This window comes from Ictalurus punctatus, chromosome 8, assembly GCF_001660625.3.
Source record: "Ictalurus punctatus breed USDA103 chromosome 8, Coco_2.0, whole genome shotgun sequence".
NCBI lineage: Eukaryota > Metazoa > Chordata > Actinopteri > Siluriformes > Ictaluridae > Ictalurus > Ictalurus punctatus.
The window spans coordinates 9,308,903-9,335,048 of NC_030423.2; the positions used below are offsets into that span (position 1 = coordinate 9,308,903).

Sequence of the window (26,146 nt, forward strand, 5' to 3'; positions counted from 1 at the left end):
TAATTTGCTGCTTATAAAGTAGTATAAGTGATAATCTGATTTAATAATCGTGGTGCGATAATTAAATCAGATTATCCACTGTTGATATACCTTTTTGTAGTCTTGTAGTACTGAAGAATATTCCAGCACTATTTTTAATAATACCCTCCCAGCTTTAACATCTTTCTTTGATAAAAGTGGTAAAGTATTGAGCCTGTAATTAAAAGATATATATATATATATATATATATATATATATATATATATATATATATATTTTCTAAAACAATTTTAGAATTGTTCTCATTTTATTTTGTCATTTTGCTGTATATAACTTATTTCTACTGTTTAAAACATGTTAAAATGCTTTACTATAAATATAATCTATAATCTGAGTGAGCATTTTGCCAATTTAGTCGATTTCCATGAGCTGTAAGCCATAATCATCAAGATTAAAACAAAAAAGACTTGAAATATTTCATTTTATGTGTAATGAATCTAGAATATATGAAAGTTCCACTTTTTGAATTAAATTACGGGAAAAATTTACTTTCCTACGATATTCTCATTTTTTGAGATGCACCCGTATATTCACTTCCTACAGGGTGACTGCTCGCAGTGAAACTGTTCGTGCCAAAGGCTACACAGAAGCTGATTCAGATGCATACCGTATGGATTACCCCAACCTTGGGAAATGTGTCATCATCAACAACAAGAATTTTACCAAAAGTACAGGTAAAAAACTAGAACAGGCAACATTTGTAGCTTATTTGGTCCATGTGATTAGTGTCTCTCTTATAATTTTCTTTAAAATTATTTTTCTTTGTAGGCATGACAGAGCGCAATGGAACAGATGTTGATGCTGCAAAAATACTGCAAGTCTTCCAAAAGCTGGGCTTCAAAACTATGATCCAAAATGACCAGAGTGTTTCACAGATGAAGCAGCTTTTAAAATCAGGTTTGACTGACTGATAAGCCACATATATTAATTAACATAATTCTAAACCTGTAACACACAATTTTTTTTTGCTTTTATCCTAAATTGTTTTGACCATCTTAAGACCAACCAGCAGTTGAAGTGATTACATTATCTTCTTATTGGTGTTAACTGTGATTTCCTCAGCTGTTTATGACTATTGAAATGCGTGCTAGAACTGTAGTGTTTCTTTCCTTTCTTTAAGTGTCCCAAGAGGACCACAGCAAGTCGGCCATGTTTGTGTGTGTGATCCTAAGCCATGGGGATGAAGGAGTTATCTATGGCACTGATGACTCCATAGAGCTGAAAGAGCTGTCTGGATTCTTCCGAGGAGATCGGTGTCTCTCACTAGTTGGCAAACCTAAACTCTTTATCATTCAGGTCTGAATTTAAAATGATTATGCAACAGTACACAAATATATGCGAAATAGATTTGAAGATGAACAATTTTTTTATTTTGGCAAGATATAGAGCCTTACTTCATTCTGGTATTACAGCAAAAGTATAATAGACACATTGATATTTCATGATCTGATATAGGATTGAGGTTTGACAGGGTAATGGGGTAATCTGAAAGTGTTCTTTTACAGAGGGAAGGTGGTATACTGGCTCGTTCATTCATTCGTTCATTTTCATTATGCACTTTATCCTTGTCAGGGTTGCACACTCATTAAAACACTTATATAAAACATACATATTAAAATACATCTAGGGACAATTTAGTATAGCCACAGGTGGAAAGAAACTGGAGAACCTAGAGGAAACCCACAGAGACACAGGGAAAAACTGACTCATTATTTTTAAATGGTCACATAGACGCTTCTGAACTCACATCACCATAGATCAGTGCCAAAACATTATGACTAGTCAGATTTAGTTGAATGTCAAACAGAAATGTTTAGCCAGATGTAGAACACAACATTTGGTGTTTATATGTTGACTGTTCATTGTTCTGAGGTATTGTGACTGATATCAAATTGAGCTTGAGACACATTTAACTTATCAGTTTGCTTTAGTCAGCATCAACAATATTTTCTGTGAATTAACGCAAAATCAAGCAAACTCGGCAATATTCGTAAGAGCTTTCAGAATGACCGCAGATTTGGGCCATGATGTGCTATATGATGTCATCATGACGCGCATACAGACAAATTCACGTGTCGAACACGAGTACAGCTAAAAGCTCTCATTTACCAACAAAACATCACTGCAAATCGCCATTGCAATTTCAAGTAGTTTTCTGCAACAACATAAAAAAAACTCGCGGCAGAAAAATCAAGTATTGTTGGCCACAATAATTGCAAAAAAAAAAGAAGTGAAATCCTGTACAGACTGAGTAGTGCTGCTGCCTCATAGCTCCAGGTTTCCTGGTTCAATCCTGATCTCTGGTTAATATCTGTGTGAAGTTCTGCCTTCTCTTTCTGTGTACGTATTGGTTTTCTCTTGGTGTATTCCTGCCTCATGCCCAGTGTTCCTGGGATGGATTCTGGATCCATAGTGACCCTGATTACCAGAATAAAGGGCTTACTGAAGACGAATAAAAGAAAAAAATGGATGAATTAAGTGGAGCTATTTACCTGACTCTGTTCTTGTCTGTCAGTATGAATCGCTAACCGTTGACGTGCAGTTGCCTATTGATCTGTGTTTAACGTATTATTTCACATTTGGAATTTGTTTTGTTTTACAATTTGGTTCTTTGTAGTTTATTTGCTCGTCTCGAGCAGGCACGTCACTAAAGAAATGGAAATAATGACTCATTTAATGTAGAATAATAAAATTTAATAGAAGTACCACTTAACATTTCCCGGAAATGGTGCAATTTGCGTATTTTAGGCCTAGGTCACTATTAAAATCACTGCAAGGACCAAGAATGGTGCTAGACATAAATAAATGGAATTCAGTGGAAATGGTATTTATGCCTTAGAAAAGAATTTATGCCTTAGGCTACTATATGTTTAAACAGAAATACCATTTTGTTAAGCCTTTTTTCATTTTGGTTTTTTAGGATACAAACTGTAAAATTGTACAGCATCTTATTGTGTTACACTTATAGCTAAATACCTTCCTGTATTTTGTTTAGGCTTGTCGTGGAACAGATTTGGATCCTGGCATTGAGACCGATAGTGTTAGTGATTCAGAGGGCACACACAGGATTCCTGTTGAAGCAGACTTCTTGTACGCGTACTCTACTGCTCCAGGTAGGACACGGTTTTATACTCAAATGTATGCAGCTTCATGATAGTCCGATGGCAGTTGAAAATCTAGTGTAATATACAGAAGTCAGTACTGGAAGGATAAATTAACAACCTGCACTGTCAGGTACATTTAGGGACTGAGTACTTTCACAATCGAAACCTTTTCTCACTTTTGCATCCAGCTGACTAACAAGGATGGTGTAATAAACTGGTCCTGTAAACAATGGTTGTCACAAATGTTGAGATAGTGGTGGAGACTGATGCAAGTGCAGGAATTAAAAAAACATTTTTTTTAAAAAAGACAAACAACTAATAAATTCAGAACAAGAGTCATAAATTGAGCAAAACAATAGCTAGGGAAAGCTTGGAGAGTCATGGTCATGTGAGCTGTTGTCTGTTGTGAGGGCTGATGGGAAATGAAGCCTAAAGCAACTGAAACTGGTGATGACGTGACAAAACGTAGGATGCAAAAACATTTTTTAAGTCCGTTATTTTGTTCGGGCAAATGATTCGGATTATTTTTTTTTTTGAGAAGTAAAACTGAAACATCATAGTTAAAACAGAATAAGGCGATTGCACACTAGACTAAGATGCTGAAGTACTCACAGTGGGCGTTTACATTTTTGGATTAAGTCATATTAAATCTTTTAAACTTCTGCAGTCAAATAATATATGTCATATTATTATTATTATTATTATTATTAGTAATAGTAGTAGTAGTAGTAGTAGTAGTAGTAGTGTGTTTTAATTCTTATACTCCCCCTACAGGTTATTATGCTTGGAGAAACACAGCCAATGGATCTTGGTTCATATCCAGTCTGTGTGAATTGCTGACTAAGTATGGCAGAGAGCTGGAGATTATGCAGCTTATGACACGCGTCAACCGCAAGGTGGCGTTAGAGTTCCAGTCTTGCTCCACCATTCCTGGTTTCAGTGACAAGAAACAAATACCATGCATTGTGTCTATGTTGACCAAAGACTTGTACTTTCCAAAGTGATCATTTGAATTAAAATCAGTCAAATTTAGTTTAGTATAGTATAGTATGGTATAGTTTTTTTATAGCGTAATGTGGTTGTATGAAACACTACACAGAAATCCGCTGCATCAGAATATAATAACAATAGTATATATTTTTACAAGTACATTTTTGCATATTTTCATGCAGTAATTTTTTTTTTTTACTTTGTCCTGTACCATGTAACATGGCATACATTAACAACAGAGATGTTTACTTTGGCCATACCGGCATGATGGACTAAAACTTTGGTTTAACGGGTATTAACCTTTACACGAATAAACTGGATATTCATGTTTAGCTCATTGTTGGATAGCAGCATTCATTTCCCCACAATGCAAACCGTATATGAACTGCCAGAGAAATTCCTGCTGTCTTCATCTGTTTTCTGTGTTTTCTTAAATAAATCTCTGATCAAATTATGCTTCTGATTCTCCACATCTCATTCCAATCATTTTCCAAATTGTTAGATTTGTCTTAGGAGTCGCTTTCTAAATATACTTAATTTCTTATTGTACACTTCACTGCCTGTGCCTGGCTCTACTCTATGACAAATATGTCTCCTTTAATCATCAGTGTACCAAATCGTTGGAGTATAACATCAATAGTCAAATATGTGCAATTGTGTATTGCACAATAATTACATAATATTTTTTTGTTTCCATTTGCACTTTTCTATCCAAATTTCACCATTCATTACAAAACCTGACTGTGCTAAAGAACACAATGATTGTTTTTTTACTCAGAATGGAAAGCAGAACTGGTACATCATTCTTAAGATTCACATTCATTTCACATTCACCATCGCGTTCTTTTACATTTCTTTAAACAAGTACCAATGTGCCTATTCTACTGCTTAAATGTTGTTAAAGTGCAATAAATAATGATTATATGCCTTCTGACAATGTTTCATAGTTGCTTATTACTCTATTTAATAGTGTTTATATGGATGCTTTATACAACGTTGGTTGGTCAATGGTCTTTACAAGTGAGGCTTTCTCATGTAGGTGGCTGGGAAGATGCCAAAAGAGTGGGCAAAGGTTAATCAGGAACACTGTTAAGAATTTAAAAATAGTTTTGAGTCGTTTAACACTTTTCTTGATCAATTCCATATGTGTTATTAACGTTAGTCTGGTAGTGCATGACAGTGAGAGGACTCGTGACAAATCATGGGGTTCAATAATAATAATAATTATAATACTAACAACAATAATAATTATAATAATTATATTAATTATATATATATATATATATATATATATATATATATATATATATATATATATATATATATATATTCATTATTATTATTATTATTATTATTATTATTATTATTATTATTATTGACTAAAGGGATCCCGGTGGCTTAGTGGTTAGCACGTTTGCTTCACCTCCAGGGTTAGGGGGTTTGAATCATATCTCCACCCTGTGTGTTCGCGTTTGCATGTTCTCCCCATGCTTCGGGGGCTTCCTCTGGGTACTCCACTTTCCTCCCCAGTCCAAAGACATGCATGGTAGGCTGATTGGCATGTCTAAAGTGTCCATAGTGTATGAATGGGTGTGCGAGTGTGTATGTGATTGTGCCCTGCGATGGATTGGCACCCTGTCCAGGGTGTACCCTGCCTTGTGCCCAATGCTACCTGGGATAGGCTCCAGGTTCCCCTTGACCCTGAAAAGGATAAGCGGTATAGAAGATGGATGGATATATATTTTTTATTATTGTTATTATTATTATTATTATTATTATTATTATTATTATTGACTAAAGGGCTCCCGGTGGCTTAGTGGTTAGCACGTTTGCTTCACCTCCAGGGTTAGGAGTTTTGAATCATATCTCCACCCTGTGTGGTCGCATTTGCATGTTCTCCCCATGCTTCTGGGGTTTCCTCTGGGTACTCCAGTTTCCTCCCCAGTCCAAAGACATGCATTGTAGGCTGATCCTGGTTCCCAATTGTCCGTAGTGTGTGAATGGGTGTGTGATTGTGCCCTGTGTTGGGTAGGCACCCCGTCCAGGGTGTCCCCCGCCTTGTACCCCAAGTTCCCTGAGATAGACCCCAGGCTCAGTGTGACCCTGTGCAGGATAAGCGATGTAGAAGATGGATGGATGAAAATAATTCATAATATACTAAAAATAACAATAAAATAAAATCCTATGCACTAAGCAATGCACTTCTTTGTGGAACAATACAAACAACCTGGACTGGTGAATCTACAATCTCCACCAAAAATAAATAAATAGGCTATTTCTAGATACAATAATGTCCCTGCAAGTCTGCCAATAATAGACTAATGACCAAAATGTACCTGGCAAGAAACCAAGGCCGTTTTTTTCTCTTTTTTTCTTCATGTTTTTTTTTTTTTTTTTTTTAGACAACAACTGTTCTTATTTAGTCGCAGTTCTCATTAACGGCTATCTAAAGGGCTTACTCATTTTGAGTTTCTATTCCAGTCGATTTCGCTTTAAGGCTCTACAGAAAAGCGGGGAAGTGAAAATGAAAATGAGGCGCACAACTCAGCGCCCTCTCGCGCTGCACACACACACACACACACACACACACACACAGAGCTCGGGAGGGGATTTCCACGAAGCTCTGTTTCCTTTACTTGTTTTGCTTTCGTTCTGGACTCCGGATTTGCTTAAACTTGACGTTTTTTCTGTCGACACTGACGAATTAAAGACAGTCCGTCTGTCTGCACTTGCGGCCACATTGCGGACTTGTTCCGAGTGCGGAATTTATTCTCGATTTGCAGGTAAAACCATTTCCGCGTTTCTTATTTATGGGGCCGATTATTTAGTGCGCTAGCTTCATGTAGCTTTTTTTGTTGTGTGTGTGTGTGTGTGTGTGTGCCGCTGTGGAGAAGCAAAGAATCGAAAGTGCTGGAGTGTTTTCATCCAGCAGGATCTGGGGAATGGTTATTTTCACTTTTGAAATGACTTGACACTGTAAAAGAGATTGGTGAACTTGCAGTCGGGGGGCAGTTTGACAGTTCCTGGTCAGAGAGAGAGAGAGAGAGAGAGAGAGAGAGCAGTGCTAAAAGCCATCTCTATTTACATTACATTGCTGTGAGAATGCTGCTAACAGATGACACTGTAAGTCACAATAGTATTTGTACTGAAATTGTCGGTTGTTCTTCGTGCTGTAGGATTGAATACGGGGTTTTGTTTTGTTTTTGTTTTTTTTTACAGTGTGTGTGTGTGTGTGTGTGTGTGTGTGTGTGTGTGTGTGTGCCCGTCACACAAGGTAACAAATTTGCCGAGTTAGCCAGAAACATGACCGCGCTCATTTTCTTTCTTTCCTTTCTTTCTTTTTTTGTTGGAATATGTTTTTACTCTGCGTTTGTAATCTTTTACACCGTATTATTTGCTCATTACCCGTTATTAATGTCCATTAATTTGTACAGAAACATGTGCTGTGAATTCATTTAAGAGCTGTATCTTGTCAATGAGTAACAAGTTGTTTGTGCGCGACATTTTACGACTCGTGTTAACTCGTGTTGTTGTAGCCTGGATGATTGGAGTTGTACTCTTGGACACGCGAGATAGAACTTTGGGATGAAAAAAATCTTTTATTTGTTTGTTTTCAAATCAACCAGAATACATTTAATCCATCAAATGGCAGGCAAAATGAGCAAGAAGTTTGAGAAGAAGAGCAAAAGGCTTTTTCTGGTGAGCAGGAGGTCAGACCTTGAGCTTATGCCATCCCATAATTATAATTCACACATTGTTCTCCAAAAAAAAGTATTTTTGCTTTTTAAAGTATTTATTTTTTAATTAATGCGTGAAATAAGATATATAGAAGATATCTAGAACTGCATGTTTGTGAAGTAAAATTAAAAAAAAAAATTGTTTAAATGAAGTACCGCAGACTTTGAATATTATGATTATGATGTGTAACCACAACCAGAAGCATACAAACAGCTCAGTGCCTCCAGATACAGTGTAATAACTGAGTATAAACCTTCAGTAAAAAGAGAATTTTGCACAACATGATTATTGATACTTTATAAACAGTGTGCTGCTCAAGTTCCTGAGCCTGAGCCAAAGGAGGAGCATTAGAGATCAGTCACGAGGTTTGAAGATGTGCATGTTGAGTGATGTGCCACTTACATGACAGGCAGTAACGTTCAAAGCAAGCAGTGATTTGATTTGATTTTATTACATTTTTAGGGTCTTACAAATGTTTTGCTTTTTTAAGATCAATTTGCAACCAGCACAACATATATGGTTAGATGTCAAAGGAACTTTCCAAACCATTTACTTAATGTAGAATTTGAGCACAAAAATAGGATGATGTGTACACTATTGATGCACTTACTAGTAATACTCCTAGGAAATGTCTGTTAATGTCTGTTTGAAAAGAATACAATTGATGGTTTTTAGTTTAACTTCCAAAATGTTTGGCCTGTAGTGCAGATATGGGAGGCACTTCTGGGAAAGCGATTGCTGAAATTCAGCAAGTCTGTGCAGCATACTCTTAATATTCAAAGCAGTACAGAGCAGGACAATAGTGCCAGGCAAGTTGTATATCTATTGACTTTCTGTGAGATCAGATTTCACCGTAAAATGGAAATAAAAGGACAACTTTTACACAATACTGCAGTACTTTGCTACAGGATGTTGTTCTCGTTTTGCACGACATCATCTTTTAGAAGTATTTCACAAAAAAAACACAGAACAGAGACTGTGCAATTTGCATGAAAAACAAAAACATTAATTAGCCTAAGGCATCCTGTGATATTGTAGTAGTCTCTGGATAAGTATTGCCTTCGCATGTTTGGGTCAGTGTGTTCCAGTGTTTCAAGATACATAAGTGCATTGCACAAGTTAGGAAACTTAGAAGACTCAAGACAGTTGTTTTCCAATAAACCATTTGGATACATGCAGTAATCCACTTTATAACTGGAAAATAGCACAGCATTTTGATACATTAGGTTGATTTTTTTTCCCTGACTTTTTCCTGGCTTTGCTTCTTGTACATAAACGAAAGAATGTAAGCCTCTAGTAGAAGTGTGGTTATCTAAGGATGATACAATCCAGATAACTTTGTTGCTCTTTCTCTCTCTCTCTCTCTCTCTCTCTCTCTCTCTCTCTCTCTCTCTGTCTATAGGCCACTATGCCCGTGGAGAGAATGCGTATGCGACCGTGGCTGGAGGAACAGATAAACTCGGGTAAAATACCAGGACTAAAATGGGTTCATAGGGTAGGTACAATGCTGTTCCTTTAAAATGGGAAATACCTTTTCATCATTGTTAATAAATATAATTCTGAGCAGTAGGGGTGGGCGATGTGACAAAAAATATCTTATCATGGTTCTTGAGGAATTTCCACGAGACCTGATATGTATCACGATATTTAGGTTGGGCAAGAAATTTCCAGCAGAACAATAGTGCTGCATTAAAAAAAAAAGATGATACTTTAATTTAAAAAAATTTAAAAGATAAATTATTAAATTAAATTGTTTACACAAAGTTTATAAAAGCCTAATAAATATTTAATTGAAAAGGAGAACGATAGATTCTTTTAAAATTCTAACATTTGTGCAAAACATTTATATACTGTGTATAATAATTTATATAACATTTTATTGGATCCAGATTGGATGAGTCCCTACAAAATTATAGCACCAAATCAACTGCTTACAATCAGTTTGTATTTATTTAAAAAAAAAAAAAAAAAAAAAAAGGAAGGAAAAAAGTATTAAAAAGATATAAAATCTGGCTCTTGACTGGCCAACAGAAAAGAGTTCACCCTATTGTCGTGAGATCACAACTTCAAATCCCGATGATTCCACAGCGGTCTATAGCAAGGAACCGAGAGAGCTAAACTGGCTGCACTCACTGGACATATCTCAGAAAAGTGCATTGTGGCATGCATTTATCACAATATCTTTAGCATAACGAGAAATAACCCAGACCCGTTGAGCAAGCTGAACGTGTCACCATTTTTCTGTAAACGTGTGATACTTTCATACTATTAATCTGAACAATTACTTCCTGATACGTGTATCTGTATGAAAATTATTCATGACTATGATTGTATACCTTGTATGCAGCTGATATTTGCTGAGTACATGTACATATGAGCGCACACACACACACACTAAACATACCACATCATAATGTTTGCTATGTGTTTTTGTTTGGAATGCCCACAATTGTAGGAAAAGAAAATATTTCAGATTCCATGGATGCATGCAGCACGGCATGGCTGGGACGTAGAGAAAGATGCACCTCTGTTTCGAAACTGGGCCATACACACCGGTATGTGTGCAAGTATACACTCGGGTTTTTCCAAAAACACCGTCCCTCACAGAAGTACGATTACTGACTGCCTGAACCGACTCCCAAAATGTAATACTCACACATTGTTTGGAAGACATGAACATCAGTCAGCGTCACGACCCTCTTGATAATGCATTGTGTTTATTATTGTGTGTGTGCACGCATATTCTTTAATCACTTTTCATTATTTAGGCAAATACCAACCAGGAGTGGACAAGCCTGACCCCAAAACATGGAAGGCAAACTTCCGCTGTGCTATGAACTCCCTTCCTGACATCGAGGAGGTGAAAGATAAAAGCATCAAAAAAGGAACAAACGCCTTTAGGGTTTACAAGATGCTGTCAGCATCAGAAAGACAGTCAAAGAGAGGTTAGTGTCTGTCCCATTGACCAGTGCAAGCGCACATTCATAGAGCCTATCGTGCAAATGGATAATCTGTCCTTCTGCAAATAACGTTTTTTTACGGTATTATGTTTAGTGCAGGAACTAAAATGATGTAATTCTAATTTATGGATGATTTTCTTGTCTAATAGGAAAGAAGAGACCAGATAAAGACGTAAAGGTAAAGGTAAGCTCCATCTATTTACTGTATCACTTACAATAAAGAACTCTGTCACCTGAACAGCTGTATAAATAATCCATCAAACATGAAACTTTCTATCAGTTTATTTTTATTTTATATGTTGACACAATGTGCAGTAAAAATATTAATATGACTGCATTTTTGCAAATGACACAAAAAGATGATATATATCATCTGTCATATATTAGATATTTCACATTTGATAGATATATCTGTGTATATATATACAGGTGCATCTCAAAAAATTTGAATATCATGGAAATGTTCATTTGTTTTTGAATTTAATTCAAAAAGTGGAACTTTAATATATTCTAGATTCGTTACACATTAAGTGAAATATTTCAAACCTTTTTTTTTGTTTGAATCTTGATGATTACGGCTTACAGCTCATGGAAATCAAAAATCCAGCATCTCAAAATATTAGAATAAAGAATTTATAATACAGAAATTTCGACCTTCTGAAAAGTATGTTCATTTATGCATTCAATACATGGTCAGGGATGCTTTTGCATGAATTACTGCATGAATGTGTTGTGGCATGGAGGCAATCAGTCTGTGGCACTGCTGAGGTGTTATGGAAGCCCAGGTTGCTTTGATAGCGTCCTTCAGCTCGTCTGTATTGTTGGGTCTGGTGTCTCTCACAGATTCTCTATGGGGTTCAGGTCAGGCGAGTCGGCTGGCCAATCGAGCGCAGTAATACCATGGTCAGCAAACCAGTTACTAGTAGTTTTGGCACTGTGGGCAGGTGCCAAGTCCTGCTGGAAAAGGAAATCAGCATCTCCATTAAGCTCGTCAGCAGATGGAAGCATGAAGTACTCTAAAATCCCCTGATAAGACGCTGCATTGACTCTTGACTTGAGAAAACACAGTGGACCAACACCAGCAGATGACATGGCACCCCAAATCATCACTGACTGTGGAAACTTCACACTGGACTTCAAGCAACTTGGATTCTGTGCCTCTCCATTCTTCCTCCAGACTCTGGGACCTTGATTTCCAAATGAAATGCAAAATTTACTTTCATCTTCCTGAAAGATTCCTGACAGATTACAGGCTCAGGAAACCTTTGCAGGTGTTTTGAGTTAATTAGCTGATTAGAGCTCTTCTCAGGTCGACATTTCTGTATTATAAATTCTTTATTCTAATATTTTGAGATGCTGGATTTTTGATTTCCATGAGCTGTAATCCGTAATCATCAAGATTAAAAAAAGAAAAAGGCTTGAAATATTTCACTTTAAGTGTAACGAATCTAGAATATATGAAAGTTCCACTTTTTTAATTAAATTACGGGAAAAAATAAATTTTCCATGATATTATATATATATATATATATATATATATATATATATATATATATATATATATATATATATATATTTAAAGGGCTGGCCCTTTAACAATTGATAAAGAGGGTATAAGCCATTGTGTCTGACTGAATTTGTGCGTGTGTCTGTGTGTGTCTGGCAGGATGAGCAGCAATGCCCTGTTTCCTCTGCCTGGGAGAGTACCAATGGCTCCACAAGGAGTGCAGGAGCGCTAGCAGTCAAACAGGAAGCAGATCACACTGTCACAGAAACAGGTAAACAAACCCCTGAACACACACACACACACACACACAAACACACACACACACGTACATGCATGCACACAAATGTAGTCCTACACAGTGCATTACCTAGCATTTTGTCTGCTGTTTATTACTATAATTGATTTCAGTTGTATCTCTGTTGTGTTTTATACGATAGATCCTGCATTATCCTCCCAGTTCATACACTGATTAATCTCTCAAAGTGTAGTTACCTATTAAAAAGGTTCATTTTACATAATTTGGACATTCACCACTAATCTCTGACAGACTTTTTTTTTAAAAATGCTTTTAAAAGTGTGTGTGTGTTGGGGGGCTAACAACAACATGACTGACCACTTCGTAGCTGCTACAAACTATTACGCCTGTTATTTTAGGCTTGTTTTCATTAGTGTGACTCACCCTTTGGTTCAAGATTCCTAAGCCGATGAAAACACAAAACCATTATTCTTTTCCTTTTTTTTCCATCTTTTTTTTTTTTACACAGTGACTTGCCTGTAATGCATGTTATCTTGTACCTTTTGTACTTTCTTATGCTGTCATATGTTTATTTGAGATTAGTTTTTATAATAATCTCTTCCTTCATAGTTTAAATGAACACACCTTTTATCTTATAGCAAACTGGCAGCACTTTGTTTTAAACCTTGGTTTAAACATTTGCATGAAGGGAGTGTTTTGCAAATCCGGTTCAAATCTGTTGTTCTTGAGCATCAATGAATCTAGCCGTACACTTTTATGTCCTCAGTTCCAGCGCATGTGGTAATATCCTTCATATGTTTATAACTTCGGTTTCGATTAATGTTTTCCTATCAGTACAGCTCAGCTTCCCATCAGATAGGCCTACAGGGTCAGAGTCCACGTTAGAGAAAGCAGAATCATTAGAGTAGTATCTGTGGCTGTTTGCCTTCACCACACTATTTACAAGGAAATGCCAATGTAATTATCCGTGCAATCCAGCCATATTTCCATTAACTCTTATGGACCCGGTACAAGGGTGTCTCTGTCGACTACCACACACTTCAACCAAGACAGTCCCATCACTCCCCCACATTCACAAAAAAAAACATGCGTACATGTGCATCATCAGTTCCCCCTTGCCTGTTCTTCATATTTACTCTCTCTTCCTTGTTTCTCTTCCACAGAAGCTGGGAGCCACAGCCCCTCCGAAGACCATCTGATCATCCCGGATGTGTGTCAGACTATCGAGGTGGTGACGGAAAACGAGGAGCAGGCTGTGAGCTCCAGCCACACCTATCCCCTTCAGATCTCTCCAATGTCCTCATATGGAGGTTTCACACGCTTTCTCTCTGTCTCTCTGTGTTGATTAGTCTCTGCTGTAGTCTACTGCTGGAGTAAAGCTCACTAAAAATTGCTCAGTAATCATCAACTAATTTAACTTTTGCACTACAGCGTGACTGTGGTATTTGTTTTGTGTTTCTCCCATTCATATGGTTCATATTCTTGAACTTTTTAGGAAACAGGCAACAGGAAACAGTTTCCAGAACATAGAGGGTTATTTTTTTTTACATGGGAACAGTGACATATTTTAAAAATATGCCTTATGTGCAAGCTGTTGAGAAAGACAAGTTGCACGATGCACTGCTTAGAAGAAATAATAATAATAATAAATGGTGGCTTATTGGTTAGCACGTTTGCCTCACACCTCCAGGGTTGGGGGTTCGATTCCCACTTCCGCCCTGCGTGTGCGGAGCTTTCATGTTCTCCATGTGCTTCGGAGGTTTCCCCCAGGTACTCCAGCTTCCTCCCACAGTCGAAAAAGCATGCATTGTGGGCTGATTTGCATTTCCATATTGTCCATGGCGTGCGAATGTGCCCTGCAGTAGGTTGGCACCCCGTCTAGTGTGTCCCCCGCCTTGTGTTGCAGGTCCACTGGGACAGGCTCCCCACAACCCGGTGTAAGATAAGCGGTACAGAAAATGGATGGATGGATATTAATAATAATAATAATAATAATAGTAATATAGTAATACTAATAGCAGTACTACTACTACTAATAATAATAATGCATTTATGGTTAGAACAGCACAAAGGCCAAATGAAACACTGTATTAAGAAAACTTTTCACTGTTTAAAATAAAGAATACAGCCCCAGGCCACTGTGATTCCTTCCAGACTCTGCCTTACATTACTCCCTTCTCTGCTCTGCATATTTATTCAATGCCCATAAGAGTTCACTTCTATCTGACTGTACTCTAACCAAGGTCACTGGTCCTTTGTTTATTGCTGCCGTCCCTTGGCATAATAGAGCAGAGAGCGTTAATTTATAATCCGCTCTCCCCATGTCACTTGTGTTGGTGTAGCATTTTCACTGCTGCTGCAACATGGTAATGTTATGCGTACATAGACATCGATATTATTGCCATTTGTCTTGGCTGTACTGTAGTCTCTGCTTATTGGAGAGACATGGCTACGATATTAAACCCAAACCTACAAAGCAACCAGACAGGTGTGTATTTCCAATGAATTTATCATCTCAGAAACCACAAAGGTTAGAAGGTGGGGCTTATGTGCTGAGCCGCTCATTCAGATACACTGTGGCTGCAATGTTCATGATTGCTTCAAACGTTTCTTGTTTTTTTATCTGCTTCGTGCCACACCTAAACGAGTTCTGCATGTCAAGCACACCTTAACCGAGAGCACAAAACATGCAAAAATGTTTCCATATTTACTCCATTTAATAGTGGGGCTGACTTATTTTGGCCTTCCAGCTATGTTACCTATATTCACTATTATTATGATAACTAAAGACTGATAGGTCATTAGCTGCATTCATGATTTACATTTAACTGAGCTTGAAAAAGCTGTCACTGACTAGTGATTTCACCTGTTGTGTCTGTTTCACGAACTCTAAAAGCAAAAAAATTACATGTAGTTACCATATCTTTGTTTTAGCAGTGAGAGTGATTGCTTGAGGGATGATGTTGGCATATTTTCAACAGAACATGACTAAGCATATCTCCATACCTGTTGTGGAAATTTTGAAGCCCTTTATATGCCAGAAGACAAGGAAGCGCTTTCATTGATCTGTAGCGCCTGTTTGGCCACAGGAACCTGTCTTTCAGGAAAACCCTGAATAATCTGTCTCTATTCTCTCTCCTTTTTCTATTTTTGTGCACAGAGAGCGATACTGACAGCGTGCAGAGTGAAGAGGACTCCAAAGAGGTATGTGCAAAACTAGCATTTCATAAAGCAAAGCAAGTTGCTGATGCGTTTGTTTGTTTTTTTCATGACTGTAGTAACGGCCTTAATCCAATAAAAAGAAATCAGATTGATGGTTATAGTTTTGCAACCCTGTAAACATAGCACTGCCTCTTTAACATGACGTCAAAGCATTACCCAGAATCTGCTCCCTCCCTGGTGTCTGCTTCCTGTAATGCTCGCAGGCACGCGTCTTTAGCGCCAGCACTGAAAAACACTGGTATGACACTTAAAGGAGTATCAAATCTTTGTAGCATATTTCAGGCATCAATTTTTTTTTTTTTGCAAGGCCTTGTCCTTTTTGTAATTATAGTTGTAGCTAGTTCTAATGAGCTCCAGTGATTCTGAGCAGTGATGTCACATTGGTTGCTGTGTTCATTCTTATTAATAAGGATGTAGATTTACACAGTTCCCTTTATAGGAAGGTTTAGGAAGTTAGACCACATAGAGGAGTTTCTGGAGTGTCTGTGGCGAGCAGCATGTTCAGGCTGTGGCTCAACCTGTATTTTCAGTTCCTGTCATGCAAAGCTGAAACGTAAAGCAGAGGGAAAAAAGGACATAGTGTGACGCCTTCATAGCAGGTTTAAAAAACATCTAAGGATGGGTATTAAACCTTGTAAAGTCATCCAATCTAACGTACAGTTTATTGCTTCATTTCTTCATGAATTACAAATTTATTGCAGGTCCAAAAATACTGTTGGCTGGTTTGCCGGAAGTACATGATCTGTAAGGGTATAAATGGAGCATAATGTGTTTAGACGTTGGAAAGTATGGAGTATGATTCAGATTTCTAGTTTGCGTGTGCTTTTGATTTGGCAGATGTGGGGTTTGCAACCTACAGCATCAGGTTTCAAGTTATTTTATGTCAAGTATCACTTTTACTGTTTAAGCTAAAGAAAGTGTAATTCCCCTTTTGTGGCGCACACACTGAAGCTGAATGGAGTTATCAGCTTATCTTTTTTTTTTTTTTTTTTTTTTTTTACAGTCATTTCAGGGATGATTTACAAGCATTCAGGAAGCAGGTTTATTTTTGCAGTTAGCTGCAGTGTGGAGATAGCAACATGGTGGCAACAATATTTACAGCAAAAACAGCTGGAGCTGTCATCAAAAGCGGAAGACTTAAAGTGGACTTGGAGTTGTAGTTTGTTCTTTGTTCCATGTGCAAGTTGAAATGGACGCTTCAGTCGTCCGGGCAGTTTGTCGTTTAGTGTGCTGCTCTGAGTGTATGTGTTTGTGTACAAAACAGAGTAACAGAAGAGGTTGTGTGTAACAGTGAATGCATGTTCAGTTTGCATCTATCGTATTTATGTGTGAATGAATATTTGTATATGTCTGTGTTAGTGTGAGTGTGCGGGGGGGTGTAAAGATGGACAGCCTGTAGTGTTGGGTTTCTCCGCATTCCAGTGCGCAGATGAATCATGCAGAGCTCCAACGTGGCAAAAAAAGTTTAAGAAGTAAAATCTGTACTGCAACAGGCTTTTAGTATAAACGGAGTGCGTCTTAACTCTAGTGGTTGGTAATTGTGCTAAGAATGAATGACTGAATTTGTTACATTTTGGTCATCAATAAATGTGGTTGGTTTTTTAATTTAAAAATTTTTTTTTTTTTTTACCATATGGGCCATTGTCAAAGGCATCTAAGTACTGTAATGGAACCTAGCTGTTGTATGTGTAATGGTTTTGTGACTTGGTGATTTATTGTTGGTTCATATCTGAGAGCTTACAGACCATTGAATTTTATTTATGCTGTCGCACTTATCAGAGTAACACAGATCCACCGATATGAGGAAAATAGCAATGAATTTCTAGATCTATAAAATATCATTAGAAACAGATTTATAATTCTACAGTAGACTTGATTCTACTACTGCGAAAGACTGCGCAAAGCAATTTCTTGCAGTTGCAATTTCTCCATGTCAAGTAGTTTTCTGCAAAAAAAAATAAATGTATTATTATTCCATATTTTGAATTTTGAAAAAAAAAAAAAAAAAATCACATAAAAACTCTGCGAAATCCTGTATGGACTGTGTTAGGGCTGGGTGATATATGAATATAATATCGGTATTGTGATAAATGATTACACGATACACTTTTCCGTGATATCGTTGGTATGGTGACGTATTTTATTTTTAACGTTTTTAATCATTACAAATGAAATGGTGCTGAACGGATGCCGTTGATTTGATGTAATTTTTTAACACTTGATCTTCTTTGTTTTTGGAGGCATTAAAGAAAAGTATCGTCAAACTCAGTTTAACATTTTATTTTGGTTTATTTTACTACTGCTTTGCAGACAGTTTGTTAGCTGTTATATATCGTGATACGCATCGTGTATCGTAGAAATGTCCTCAAGTATTATGATATGATATTTTTGCCATATTGCCCAGCCCTAGACTGTGTATTCACCATGTTTTAAAACATACGTAAATAACTCATTATTTGAGTTATTGATTGATTTGTATCAAATTATTTACGTATGTTTTAATATATGGTGGGTCAAAATACACATGGTTCATTAAGGTCACAATAACTTTAGGTTTTATGGATTCATAGTCATGAACCTGCATTATTTTCTCTTCTACAGCGCATGCGAGCACTTGTATGGGCCTCTAATCATGCGGAGGCAAAGCCAGCCCTGGACAGCTCAGCGATGCGAACGTCTTTACCCAGCATGTCCACTTTCATCACTCAGTCTAAGCCCAACTTCAGGATTACAACTGTCCAGGACGCTTCATCCACTCCTTTTCATGGCCCCTATACCAGCGGAGGACCATGGAGCCTCTTGGCCACGCCTCACCCTCCATCACAACCCCCAGCAGTTTCCAGCAAACCCCCTGTCCATGAAAAACGGGCCAGCGTCATCATGAAAACCTCAGACGTATCGAAATCTGTCAAGAGTTATTGAGGAAAACCACTAGTTCTTGATCCTGGCTTCATTGAAGGCTGTACTGAACTTGAACATGGAGCAAAGAACCTAAGCAACACTCTGTTGCCTCCTATTGATGATCTCACAGCTAGCGAAGATGATGATGAGGATGATGATGATGATGCTGATGATGATGTCCGGCTCGGTGAACAGCTCATCTTAGCCGTGGGTGATATAAGACATGATACAGGGCAAAATGCAGGATTCATTGCAGGTCCAGGCCTTAAATTCAGGGAGCGGTCTAGTGCAGTGACAGATGTCATCACTGCCATTGTGCCATTGTTTCCAGCTCGTTTTGGATGTGTATATACGGGAGAGTCATAATGTCGAATCAGTGGCATTAGCTTTAGCACCTTATAGAAAAGCACTGAATGAGATTATCTGTGGCCTTCTTTCTTTCTCTATAGCACCACGACTGTGTACACACACTTCTCTGAAAGGATTCGTTAGTTTGTGTCTCATGTCCACCAAAGAAAGCACTTTTAAGCCTTTTTGTATCTCAGAATCTGACGTGGTCCCGTATATTGCTGTGTCTTAAAGGATTTTTTTTAAAGGTTTAAAGGATATTTACATTTTTGCCCAGTATAATCATTTTTGATTCATCAATGACAGCAATGGCACCTATTTGATGTTTATTTGTTTTTTTTAAGAAAAAATACATATTTTTGCTTTCTACTGTATGCGTGAACATAAATGTACATATAAACAAATTTAACTATACAGTGCTGTGAAAAAGCATTTGCCCCTGAATTGGTTTTCTGCATTTTTGCGTATTTTAGAGTAGATGCTAAAATCAGAATATAGAGTTTCATTGTAAGAAGTAAGGGTGTGGTTTGGACATAATATTCAATTTTGAGAAGTTGCACTGGAAAATATGTGTGCAAATCTCTGTGAATACACCTCACCTTCACCTCCAAGCAGCTATGCAATGCCTTGTCTTGAATCAAACCTTGAGTAGATTAAGGTCTTTTCACAGCCTGAATTCACCAAGGACCCTTGAGAACTGATTGGCACTCTATATTTCACCTCCAGACAGTGGAGACGCAGCTAGAGTCATTCGGCCCAGAGGTGTGCTGGCTTTCTGCAACCTCATAAGAGTTCTCAGGAAATAAACTGTCCAGGGAACAAGCGCGTGCTCATGGTATGCTGGGACTCATCACCCCTCCCTCACATGCCTGTTACACATGCTTGTTTGAGATCCACTGAAATCTCTGTACACGTGGATTCAAGTACAGGAAAATAAACACACACACACACACACACACACACACACACACACACACACACACACACACACACACACACATATCCCAGGAAGTAAGGTTCAGGTGTTCTATATCAGCCTAATCCCCCAGCCGTGTAACACACAATGCACCATGTAGAAAAAAATATTAGCATCCTTGCTCAACATCTGTTAATCACACCTTCATCAACAATAACTGCAAGATCAAATGATTCCTGTTAGGATTTTCTATGCTTCAGAGAAATCATATGCACCTTCCTCCATACTAACATGTTTAGGTCTAGGCCATTCATTAAAAATAATAAAAATATATATATATATATTTTTTAAACATCTCCTTGTGGACCATTCAAATGAATAATTACCTGTTTTTGGATCATTGTTTTTTTTTTTGTTTGTTTTTTTTCCATTTCAAGACACAACGTTATCTTGAACTTTGCACTCCAGAAAACTTAATTGATGCTAACCAGGACAAGACTTTAATCATCTGTCCAAAAGTCACTCTTCTAGATATTTTGCAAATCATCTAAATGCTTTTGGGGGAAAATTGACTCTTTTCATTTCCATTTTGGACCAGCGTCTTATTGATCACATCGCAAGTAGATATGAGGATCCGTTCACAAGGTTTTATGGTATTTGGTAACTTTGCCAAGACAGGCACTCAACTTTACTACTGTCCTGAAATGTTCCTAAAAGGCCTCTGACAGGGAGCCAGCTGAGCTACACGATCTGATTATTCACTCTTAAGTAAACATAAGCAGACTTTATGCCGAAGTCTCATTTAATCCTCATACAGTCATTTTTTTATTGTTATTATGCAGCACACTGAAAAATACATTTCATGGTGCTCAGGTGTCAAACGAAACACAAAGCAAATTAAGCGTGGAAATGTAGAAAATCAAACAGGTGGCAAAAAAAAAAACTTGTTCATATAACTGCCCTTGTCTGTGACTGTGTATGGAAGTGTGTTTATGTAACCAAATGTGTCTCTATACACATTTATGGGCTTCTCAATCCTGTGGATCATTGAATATCTGATTATATGATAAGAATGTTATGTAAAATAAGAATTCTTGATAATAAATATTTTTAAAAAACAGTTTCTGGATTTGAACCAATTTACCCACAAATTAGACACTATACTTGAAGTGTCTGTTAGATTTAGACGTACCATGTGGTCATAAATATGCTGGATTCCTGACCATCACACCCACATGTGCTTGTTAAATGTCCCATTCCAAAGGAACGTGTTTGGGAACCATAGTTCCAGCGAAGGGAAATTGTGTGTGGTTTGTCAAAAGATTTTGGGGTATTTTGAGGTAACTTTTAGGCAATATGCCTCAATATGAGTGGTGACTTATATCATGATATTTTAACAGTCTTGGCCAACAATGTAAACGGAATCCCGAGTGTTTCTCAAATGATATTGGTCGACAATTAAACTGATTAAAAAAAGTCTCAATCTAGTCTGAATTATATTGAGATGTAACTACCTGTGCACGTTCTCAGAGAATTTTGACCTCATTCCTTCCAAAATGACTTAAATGAAAGACATAATAGTGATTTTAGGATTTAAAAAAAAAATAAAAATTTCACTATGTAACACTATATAGCCAAAGGACACATGACCATAACACCCAAATGTGATCCTTCCCCAAACTGTCTCCACAAAGATGAAAGCACACAATTGTTTAGAATGTCTTTGCATGCTCTCGGATTATGATTTCCCTTCACTGACACCCAAACATGTTCCAGCATGACAATTCTCCTGTGCACAAAACCTTAAGCTCCATTAAAACATGGTTTGTTAATGTTCTTGCGGAAAACCTTGACTGACCTGCCCAGAGCCCTGACCTCAACCCCACTGAACATTTTTCGGATGAATTGGACCACAGACTGCGCATCACCTTCTTGCCTGACCTCACTAATGCTCTTGTAGCTGAATGAGCACAAATCCCCACAGCCACACTCCAAAATCTAGTGGAAGTCTTCCCAAAAGAGTGGAGGTTATTATAACAGCAAGGTTATAAATTCCAAACTTTTGAATGGGGAGTTCAACAAGGGCAGGGTTCCACATACGATTGGCTATATAGTGTAAGTCTAACTAAGTTGACATAGCTTGGTGGTAGGAAATTTTAATATTCGTATGTATATTAGGATGTTGTGGCTAGATTTCGAAAGCACCAAAACACTTCCGTAAAACCATACATCGCACATCATTTAATACCACCTCGTATGACATTTGATGAGACTGAGCACTTTTTTTTCCCATTAACTCTTGTTAAGTGTGCACAGAACTTAACCAGTTACTCTACATATAAGCTAAAAACATATAGATTATAGAAAAACAGCATAGATTCAAACCAGTTAAATCCCACAATCAAGAAATGCTTATATACTGTACTTAGAAATGCACACTTATACTCTGCAGAGATGTATTTTACTCCACAGTTTTATAACAAGTATCCTACGTTTATACATTTGCAGTGGAAATAGAACCTGAAAACCTTTACCAGTTGACACATTTCTACCAGCGTCTTGCTTCAACTGGTTCACGCCCTGGCACCACACCTTATTCAAAGTATTTGACACGCTGTCACAATCTATAGCCACCTGAAGAGTGGCTGTTGATTGTGACAGTGTGTCAAATGATTATTTTTTTTTCCCCCCCAGATGCAATGACAGTAATGAGGAAAAGATTAAGACAGAGGATAAATACAAAAAAAGTAACACCATGAAAGAACAAGCAGTACTAACATCTGTGGCACTGCAAGCCTGGCTTTAGTGAAATGAAAGAAAGGTTTCTAATGGTTATGATAGGAAGGGGGAATTAACGGTTGCTTCAATGTCTGTGTGAAACTGGAACAGGTTTTAAGGTGCTATGTTGTTTCCTGGTGCAGTTTCGCATCTCAGTCAAACAGAAACTGGCTAACAGCTTTTGTACTTTTGCAGCTGTGACTGAAATCTGTGCCGTCCTAATGGCTTGATAACTAAAAACACACATAATTTATGTGCTATATGTATTTATTATTATTTTTTATTATTATTATTATTATTTTAGATATGTCTGTTTTAACCATGCACCTCCTTGAGGCAAAACAAACAAGTTTCCTTAGTGGCTTCTATAATGGCATGTTCATTGTTCCGTACAATCTTGTTTTGTGTGTGTTTGCATATCAGAGGCGGTGACAGATGCTAGTGTAATATGATCTGACTTCTGGGTGTGTGTTTGTGTGTAGGCAGAAAGGAAAGCAGTGGCCTTGTTCTCTGCCTTTTGGTTTCGGTTGCTGTTCTTGGGCTGTGGATGTGTTAGTTCTGCCTTAATGACACGCTCACAGTCTTAATGGCACTTAGGTCACTATGGCAATGACTTGGCAGTTATTTCTATTTAACCCATAAGTAAACACAAAGTTTATTATGAAAGTTGTTTACTTCCTTTCTTCTTCTTTTTTTCTTCTCTCCCTATTTTCCTGTTGCTCTGTATGTTTGTACTATTTGTATTATATTGTATTTGTCTGTATTACGAATATTAGTCTATGGGACATTAGAAAGGCTTTCACTCTGTTTTACACTGCAAGTCTATATATAAAGGCTACAGAATATTATTATTATGATCACTATTTTAGTTGATGTAGTTTAAGAGGCCTGTTATTGGTTGCCCTTTTCACCTTTAAGTTTGGTTTCTTGCTTCATCTAGTGGCAGAAGTGTAACAGTGCACAGGAATGTGCACTGTTAGGGAAGAAAATAAACTATTAACATAAGGCATGCAAAAAATGGTTCATTTCGATATTCTATATTTAGAATACCATACATCCTAGGTTTACAGTTTCTGTAAGCATGTGGACTTGGCCAATTTATTTATGTGATTTAGACCACATCTCATTAATACCTTATCTTCTTTATTGTCTGTCATGTTTTCTTACATTACATTGCTGGGTGCTCCACTGCCGTTTTAGTAAAAACTCAAAATGTGACACTGAACAATAAGAGAACATCATCATTAAAAGACATACAGGTTAAAAATGATATGTATTTAAAAAGACTGTGGCAACATGAATAAAATGAAATTATAAAGGCAGTCTCAAAACTAAAGAAATGCGTTTTCACTGCTTTTTAAAACAGGAAACAGATGACCCCTGACCAATATCTAATTCCACAGCTTAGCTACATGAAAAACAAAAGCCTGCGTTTTATTCAGCCATGCTCTGTCTGTCACCATGAAGGTACTTTGAAAATCTTTGGGGGGGACTTTGAAAATGCAATATAAAAAAAGCAGTCTTGTACAAATTATCAATTATTAATGGTTGAGGAACAGTTAAAAATAAATAAATAAAAACGTTTTTAAAAAATTATTTCTTTTAAAGGGCAATTAAAATTTATAGCAAATCATATCGTCAACTTGAAGTTTTGTTTTGAAGTATATCTTATATTAATACCGAAAAATCATAATAATGAAAACGTTGGTGGATCTCCAATGTTTCATGATGTTTCATATGTGTTATGTGTCGTTAACAAGCTTTCTTACATATTTTTTAAAAACAAAACAAATCTTTTCCTTTATGCTAAAACACACTAGTTACATTAACACAGAGAAACGCATTACACTTTTAAATACAGCTGAAACACATTTTGATGGGTGACTTCATATAAATTCCTGCACAAAATTATTACTATATAGAAATGGCTATATAAGTGGCTGAAATTACAACATAGTAATAACAGGGTGTATTTATGGTGCCTGTTAACTAATTCCAGTCATTAAAGCTAGTAAAATGAGGTAAGGTAATGAAGGCCTTGACAATAACTGAGCGAGTTGTTTTATCAATGGCCAGAAAATGATTACATTTTAGATTAAATTGTACATCAAGGTGCGGCATTGGATAAACCACCTGGTTGTGGTGATGATGTGAGGAAAGTTCAGTGAGGAAAGCTTTAATATTGCAGACTGTGATCTGGGACTGTGTCTGGGATTTCTTTACTGGGTAAAGGTTATTTGCTCAGTTCTCCTGAGTCAAAGTGACCAGGTTGGGATCAGTGAAGTTGGATTGGTTAATATCATTGTGTTTAAGATGTACGGTTCTGTTAGCTCTTTGAACGTAATAATGATTTGTGACAGAAGACCAAGCTTTTTCCAAAGTAAAGATATCTGCTGGTACTGTCTTGATTCTGCTATGTAAGTTTTATCGATTAACAGTGTTACTGTAAGATTACCAGGGTGGTGGATGCAGGTGCAGGCTTCAGTATTCATGAAACAAAATACAAACTAAACAAATACAGTCAAGGCAAAGTTCAAAGTCAAGGTTAAAGTCAACAGGAAAGGGTGCAAAACAGAAATATAACATGGAGAATTGGACACATAATAACCACTCATGAAAACAAATGCCAAATGAGGGGATGTGGAAATCAGATGAGGAAAGTAAGTAAGTAAAGCTTTATTTCTATAGCACTTTTTAAAAACAACATTTACAAAGTGCTTTACAGAAGACCTACAGTAGATACAGGAAAATAAAATCAGTAGTAAGAAATAAAATTCAATTCAATAAATAAAAGAATACGACTAAAACTAAGTATGGAAATTAACTGTGAAAGTGAGTAATCATTAAATCTGGTGAGTGTGAATGTGAAAGAGTTTGGGTATTGTAGTTCTCGGTGGCCATGTTTGTAGGCCGCGAGTACTGGGAAATGCATGACAGAACCCCCCTCTGAAGCACTACCTTGGGGGGAAATTCTTCTCCTAGGCCTCCCCCTAGGGTCGTGGACCTGGACGATTGAGATAGCGTGCATGGAAGTCCCAACGCATTAGGGGTTTGAGCATGTCGTGGGCTGGCACTCAGTACCTTTCCTCTGAACCCTAGCCCTCCCTGTCAGATACCGCGGTTTACCCTCTCGACATCCAGTATCTACTTTACGGAGTCGGTTGGTCCACCTTCAATATCCAGGGGTACTTGGGGGTGGAAGGGAGAATACCCTCTGCAAGGGGACCTGGAGTGACTGGTTTGAGGTGGGAAACATGGAAGGATGGTGCCAGATGACTGTGGCATGGTAATTCCATTCTATATTTGGCATCACTTATTCTCTGGAGGACTTTGAATGGGCCAATGTATCAGTGTGACAGTTTTTGGCTTCACTCCATGACTCGTAG

At 37.3% G+C, this 26,146-nt stretch overlaps 2 protein-coding genes across 6 annotated transcripts in view; both read left to right on the top strand.

Annotated features, from left to right (window-relative positions):
- Positions 1-4,588, top strand: part of casp3b (caspase 3, apoptosis-related cysteine peptidase b) — a 5,912-nt gene extending 1,324 nt beyond the window's left edge. The window contains exons 3-7 of one of the 2 annotated variants that reach the window (XM_017473312.3): positions 584-714; positions 809-937; positions 1,161-1,336; positions 3,036-3,153; positions 3,919-4,588. In XM_017473312.3, coding sequence (XP_017328801.1) covers positions 584-714; positions 809-937; positions 1,161-1,336; positions 3,036-3,153; positions 3,919-4,148 — 784 coding nt within the window. In that variant the 3' untranslated portion in view covers positions 4,149-4,588. 2 annotated transcript variants of the gene reach the window in all.
- A 2,112-nt stretch (positions 4,589-6,700) lies between these two features.
- irf2b (interferon regulatory factor 2b) lies at positions 6,701-21,102 on the top strand. 4 transcript variants are annotated; one of them, XM_017473686.3, is made up of 9 exons: positions 6,701-6,917; positions 9,275-9,367; positions 10,328-10,427; positions 10,641-10,817; positions 10,982-11,016; positions 12,499-12,610; positions 13,759-13,905; positions 15,756-15,799; positions 18,419-21,102. In XM_017473686.3, the coding sequence occupies exons 2-9, from the start codon at positions 9,281-9,283 to the stop codon at positions 18,737-18,739; spliced, it is 1,023 nt and encodes a 340-aa protein (XP_017329175.1). In that variant the 5' UTR covers positions 6,701-6,917; positions 9,275-9,280; the 3' UTR covers positions 18,740-21,102. The 4 variants fall into 4 exon arrangements, with proteins under 4 accessions (XP_017329175.1, XP_017329174.1, XP_017329172.1 ...); XM_017473685.3 differs by lacking the exon at positions 6,701-6,917 and adding an exon at positions 6,996-7,257; XM_017473683.3 differs by lacking the exon at positions 6,701-6,917 and adding an exon at positions 7,444-7,833 and having other exon boundaries at positions 10,982-11,010.
- Positions 21,103-26,146: the final 5,044 nt, after the last annotated feature.

Coding starts and splice junctions, on each gene's coding strand:
- irf2b (XM_017473682.3), top strand. CDS start 7,720: ATGAAAAAAATCTTTTATTTGTTTGTTTTCAAATCAACCAGAATACAT. Junction 7,834..9,274: donor AGAGCAAAAGGCTTTTTCTG/GTGAGCAGGAGG, acceptor CTCTGTCTATAG/GCCACTATGCCCGTGGAGAG. Junction 10,428..10,640: donor AAACTGGGCCATACACACCG/GTATGTGTGCAA, acceptor TTCATTATTTAG/GCAAATACCAACCAGGAGTG.